Source organism: Colias philodice, chromosome 6 (genome assembly GCF_061535455.1).
Source record: "Colias philodice isolate Cphi_HAF_F1 chromosome 6, ilColPhil1 Martin Lab GWU primary, whole genome shotgun sequence".
In the NCBI taxonomy this organism is placed as follows: Eukaryota; Metazoa; Arthropoda; class Insecta; order Lepidoptera; family Pieridae; genus Colias; species Colias philodice.
Genome location: NC_143091.1, coordinates 11,952,906 through 11,958,905, shown reverse-complemented (window position 1 = coordinate 11,958,905; position 6,000 = coordinate 11,952,906). Strand labels below are relative to the sequence as shown.

The following is a 6,000-nucleotide window of genomic DNA, read 5'->3' as shown; positions in this document are numbered from 1 at the left end:
GGGCGCCCGGGGACTCTCCCGGGCCGACCTTGCGCCCGCTGGCCTACTTATCCTTGCACCTATTAGCCACTGGCCCTCATTACCTCTCCCACACGAAAGTGTATAACGAGTTTTTGATTTCACTATGCGATCTCAGGATTTTTCAAGGGGCAGGGCTCAGGTTTCGCGCACCTGAAGGCTGCGCAGCCGCGAGTGCGGGGGAGTGGGGATGTGCGAGGGTGGGCAGCGGCGGCGGGGTCAGTCCCGCGCCGAGCGCCGCTCGGGCCGGCCGTGTTTGTCAGTGGGCCGCATGAGCGCGCCGGCGTGCTAGCGCAGCGGGCGCGGGTGTGGTATGCCCGCGCGTCGCCGCCATGGCCCCCATGCTGGCGGCCTTGGCGATCCTCGCCCTCTTGCCCGGTGAGTCTCGTGACGCGCAACAGGCGTCCGCCGCGCCCCCGCGTTTGTTTATCAATCGATGAGCTGAGGTGTTGTGAGTGTGTCCCAGGATGTGGTATCGGTAAGGTAGCTCATCCATGATCGGCCGACTGGAGCGGCACGGGTCGCATGAGAGCACAGCGGGTGGGATGATTATGATGTTACCCTTATCTCCCTTATCGAAGCGTCTCTGTCTTTGTTCAACGTTGATAACTTTATTGTTCACAGTTCGATTCTTTGATTGTTTTCTTAGGAAAGCAGCTAGCCTATTCGTATTCATGGAATTTCATAAAATAATTTTGATATACAGTTACGTCTATGTTACGTATATTAAACTACCTTCATTTACTCAACTAAAATGACATATTTTAATCATCTAGTAAGGACATATAGGACTTAATGTGCCATCTATCATAGTTAGATATAATGTAACGGCACGGTTTAGAGAGTTATAGCCTACCCACAAACGGGGTAATAATAGATTAGGCGTTATACACGAAATGGAAGCTATTTGTTGATGGTGTATGAAAGGTACGATTGAGTGTACATCAATCACGCGACTGTCACGATACTCAGCAATGTTATTTATGCAAAGCAATATTGCTTGCTAATGTGGCACTTTGACAAGTACCCTACTTAATATTGAGTAAATATCACAGCTAAATATAGACACGACTCTACCAACTATAAGGCGAATGGTGTTTGATATAATATAGAGTTAAATGATTAAATCCTTTTTTTAACCAATGCCAATGGACACAAATATTTTTACTAAGATAAAATATTTCTTAGCAAAGCGATAGGTTTAAAAAATTATCACAATATGAAAAATTTCAAAAAATTAAATGGTAGAAAAAAATATTAATGTGGTCGCATTTGAAATCTGCATATGGAAGAGCCTAACTTCAAGTGTTTCTTTATATAAAATTTAATATCTATAATTTAATAACTAAAAGAAGCAAAAGTACCAACTCGAACGCCTAGCTCTATAGTTAAGATTTATCCTATAATAAATTCAGTATTTCAGACAAAGAATAATTTAAAGGATCTTAGTTCTAACAAAAACAAATGGACAGGTTCAGCACTCGTGTCTTTCTTAAGCAAATGAGACGAAAACAAAGCAGTTTTTCCCCAAAGTCATTCCAGAGTTGTGCCAAGTTTGTAAATCCCGAGAAGTCGTTCACTCCATAAAGCTACATTCAAGATTTGATTTCGGCAGTAAAAGGTTTACACGAATCTCTTAAAAACTCCCAGACCCGTCTGAATAATATATTATGTAGCTGCGTATCACGGGGGCGTCTAGTTTTATAGCGACATAAAATCTAAATTTACAAGTAAAGTTAGACATAGGTTTGAGGTTCAACGAATCTGCAGAGCACTTAGGAATTAAGATCAGGTCAAGGTACGGGATACGTTGCATTGAAATATTAATGTTTTTATGTATTACAAAAAGTGAGAAATATTGTTCCCTATTCTTTTGTAGTCAAAAGAATAGGGAACAATATTTCTCACTTTTCTTGTTATTTTCGCTGGTTTTCTAACATTGAATCTTATAGTCAATTGAGAAAATTTTTACCCAAATTAAATTTATTTTTATACCTGATACCCATTCGTTCAACGATATTTCTCAACCATATTTTAGTGTGCATTTTAAATTGAAAATATGATTCATTATTTAAAAATCTTTTTACTCAACAATAAGGTAGAGAACATTTTGATCGTTGCACTCTACCTTAACAATAACTATACTCATAATATCTATTGGTTGTTCATCTATAGCGAGATAAATAAGACGGCTACAAAGCTCAAAGTAGGTGCGATAAACGGCACAAAAGAGTAGGATTTACACAAAGGTTTTCAATGCTCTCCTGAAGGCTGTGCATTCATCATTTTCGTGCCATTTACGTCTCATGTTCCGGACAGTCTCGTATTATTTCTGGGCCGAAGAACATCACATTAATCGCTGACATTGTTTTTTGCGGTAATTGGACCGTTGTTCTTATTTTTGTCGGAAAACAAAGGAATGGGAGACACGAGTGAGTAATTCTCGTGGGTTTTTTGATGTTCCTGCCAGCTTCGGCTTTGTAGAGATGTCTTTTTCATTCAAATAATCTAAAATTATTTCAGTCAATTAACCTTTTTGTCTTTGATTTGAGTAGCGATTAGAAATCTGAATCTTTTAGATTAGGTTTTAAAAGATTTCAGGAAGTTGTAATTCGTTCACTAATCTGGCAGTTTCATAGATAAATAAGAAAAAATAATGAAAGCCTTGACACTCTTTGGTCAGGGTCTGTAACCGGTCTATACAAAACCACAACCTTCCACGTAGAGCATCATCTAACTCAGCCATCAATTAGTGCCCAAAGATACAAAGAATGTATGTGTTTGTAAAAGTTTTGAGAAAATGGATGAGTTTTAGAACATGATGTAGTCGTGCATAATAGTGCAATCAACAGCAGTGCAAAAAAGGTACAAAATTATCAAGCTATGAAACCACTCAGGTGTCCTCATAAACGTTGCTGAGCTTTCAAGAACATTTTTAATGTTTATTTTAAAAGCAAGATAATCAAGATATTATTCCATCCACTAAAACACAAACTTAAGTTATTTCAATAAAAAAGAATACTATTTCAATAAGGTAAAAATGCCTGAATTGAAAACTTGGTTGGAAAATCTACCAAGTTTTTAATTCAGAGAGAAAATGAGCTGTTTGTAAAATAACCCGGGTATGTTCTACGTATACAATATTATAATTACCGTACTCCTACATTTATGAGTAGCTTCGCCAAATTTTAACCCTCATTTGTAACACATAAAATTAAATTTTAATTAACCGCTAGCGAATTTTGCCGGCCTCGTTCTTGTAGAAATATGATATTTTAAAGTACATAGAGAAACTAACATTCATTCCTCTTCCAAACGCATAAAACGTAAAAAACCTCTCCATTTAGTTGAAAAGTGTCGCTAAAAACAACGCATTTCAGCTTTAATTGTACACAAACGCGCATCTGGCTTTCTATCAACGGTCATGATGGAATGAAAGCAAGCGTGAACTAAAGCATTGTTAGCAGTTGATAAAAACAAAATGCCTGTATTCAGCGCATGGCTTTGAGCTCGACACCTCTTTAAGAGCCAATTGCCACTTTATTGTTGAGAACTATCTCCATTAATTCAGCTTTTATTTTAAATGCGTGGGGTAATTTGTTGTGTTTAAAAGGTTTCTAGAGATGTCAGCCGTGGTATGATTAGATTTCAGAAATGTGGATAAAGAAATACTGGAAAACGGTATATGTACGTAAGTTGATTTAAGTGGCATGAACGTCGAATTAAATAATGTGATGTATAACTAATAATTCTCACTACTTGTGTGTATTTTAAATCTTACAAAATAAAATAAGCCTTTTATTTAATTTATAAGCTAATTGGTAACTGTAACTTTCGAATTTCAGCACAATAAATTCGGTAGCTCAAACATTATTCTGTAAAAAATATCACTTTTGATCCAACATGCACTTGTTCATGTAAAGGTTTCACTTCTCTTTTTCTTTCGCCATCATGTAAAGGCAATAAGCTATTTTGCATTCAAAAGCGTTCCGGTCGTTTATAAGCTTACCTTACTAATAAACTCTTTTATACCTTAACAATTGCAAACATTATGAGCTTCTGTCAATTAATTTACGAAGTTTTGAGGTTCTGTTTGTCGCACTGAAATAATTATTATGGTTTATCACTACATAAAACAAAGTCGCTTTCTCTGTCCCTATGTCCCTATTTATGCTTAAATCTTTAAAACTACGCAACTGATTTTGATGCGGCTTATTTTAACAGAACGAGTGATTCAAGAGGAAGGTTTTAGTATACAATTTATTAGGTTTTAGACAAAGCGGGCGAAGCCGCGGGCGGTAAGCTAGTATGTAATAATGATTGATTTGTAAATTTTTATCTATTTATTTAGGTTTTAACCTCAACCGCTAATATATACCTAGATAGTATAGTAATTTTAATAAACCGTATTACTTACTTGTGAGCTAGCCTTACCTCGTATTTTTGAACATAAGATAAGTTACTATAAACATTTGCTGCGCATATTTTGTTCTTTGTCGCAATTGCAGGAGGATTGTTAAAGGATGTTTAAATCTGAAAATAGACAAGACAATATTAAGAAAATTATGATCGAAGACTAATTCGAACACCTTTCTATACTTAATAATCTTATCCTCGCACCCCGAAACAATTATTATGAAACAATTACAGTTTAATAGATAAATCGTTCTCTTGCCTGAATATCAAATAAAAATTTGGAAAATCCAAAAGTGCACGCCTCATAATTTTTTTTTAATAAATATTTATTAATTATTATTTTTGTTTATTTAATAACAATTAAACCACATCGAATCAGACCCTGAAAAATGAAAGGGTTCTATTCCTGAGCATACTCAAGCGTAAGAGAAAAAAAAAGACTCGATTAGTAAAGTATTTCGGTCGCTATCGTGTTAACAAGAAAAAGGATCCGCACATACAGACACACGGACGTCCAAGACAGAACTTTTTTAAACTGTTTTTTAACTAGTTTAAATAACAAAAATGACATCAAAAATATCATGAACGTTAAAAATAGTGTTTTTTCTTAATATGTGTGTGTATGTATTATCTTACAAGTGCAATGTATGATACATAAAGACATTTTAAGTTTGAAAAATCAGATGTTTTGCGCGAAGTGACAGTAGTACCCACCTCAACGCTTCGCTTATGAGGCGTGCAAAAAGCGTGCATCAATACGCACTAAAAGGTCAGACCATAGAGTAATATAATATATACGGGTATAGAGAGCCCGCTCGCAGAATTTTTTGAAGACCGCTAATGTCAATTGATCTGATAAACAGCGCCATCTATTATCGGCATCCACAAACTTGTGAAATGTATAGCTATAGCTATAGACATCTACTATATTACATGCAATGGTAGGTACTTTGACTTCAGCTTCTTACTATTTTATTGTATTCAAGTTGAGAGAAAATCAAATACCTAATAAGTAAAATCTTATCACCTTGAATACAGTAAAATAGTAAGAAGATGAAGTCTAAGCATGAGTTTCAGAAAGGGAGTGCATACAAATAAAAACAAATTTTATTTTACAATAATTTATTTATTTACACTTACAGTAATTAACATAGAATTGTAAATTTTGACATTGGTACGGAATTTTTAGAAAATAATTGATTTTGAACAGTATTACATATTTAAATAACAATATTATTTTTAATTGTTACATGTTTATGTTTATTTTTATATGTTTGTGCTGTTGTTTTTATTTCGTCCTCGCCATGATATGTGATTTTGCCAGACTGTATACAACAAGTACATGAATTACTGTATTTTCAAAATAACTTTTTAATGTAGTTTTATGTTTATCACAATTAAAGGGATAATACACAAATATGTCAGTAAACTTTTTATTTTTTGTTTCAATCCTTTTTTAGGAACATCTTTCTTCAAAAATAATGTCCGTCACTAAATTTTGTTTGATGGATATATTAAAATGATTTTTTATTCTTTTTGTATTCTTTGGAAATTCGTACACTTCAC

The 6,000-nt window shown here is 34.9% G+C and overlaps 1 protein-coding gene across 4 annotated transcripts in view; it reads left to right on the top strand.

The window, feature by feature from the left end:
• Nucleotides 1-277: 277 nt before the first annotated feature.
• nAChRalpha6 (nicotinic acetylcholine receptor alpha6) overlaps nucleotides 278-6,000 on the top strand; it is a 76,568-nt gene continuing 70,845 nt past the window's right edge. For 3 of the 4 annotated variants that reach the window (XM_089696891.1, XM_089696888.1, XM_089696890.1), the window contains exon 1: nucleotides 280-396. In XM_089696891.1, the coding sequence (XP_089553017.1) occupies nucleotides 351-396 (46 nt within the window). In that variant the 5' untranslated portion in view covers nucleotides 280-350. Of the gene's footprint in view, nucleotides 397-6,000 lie in introns of all 4 variants that reach the window. The other variant, XM_089696892.1, reaches the window with a different exon arrangement.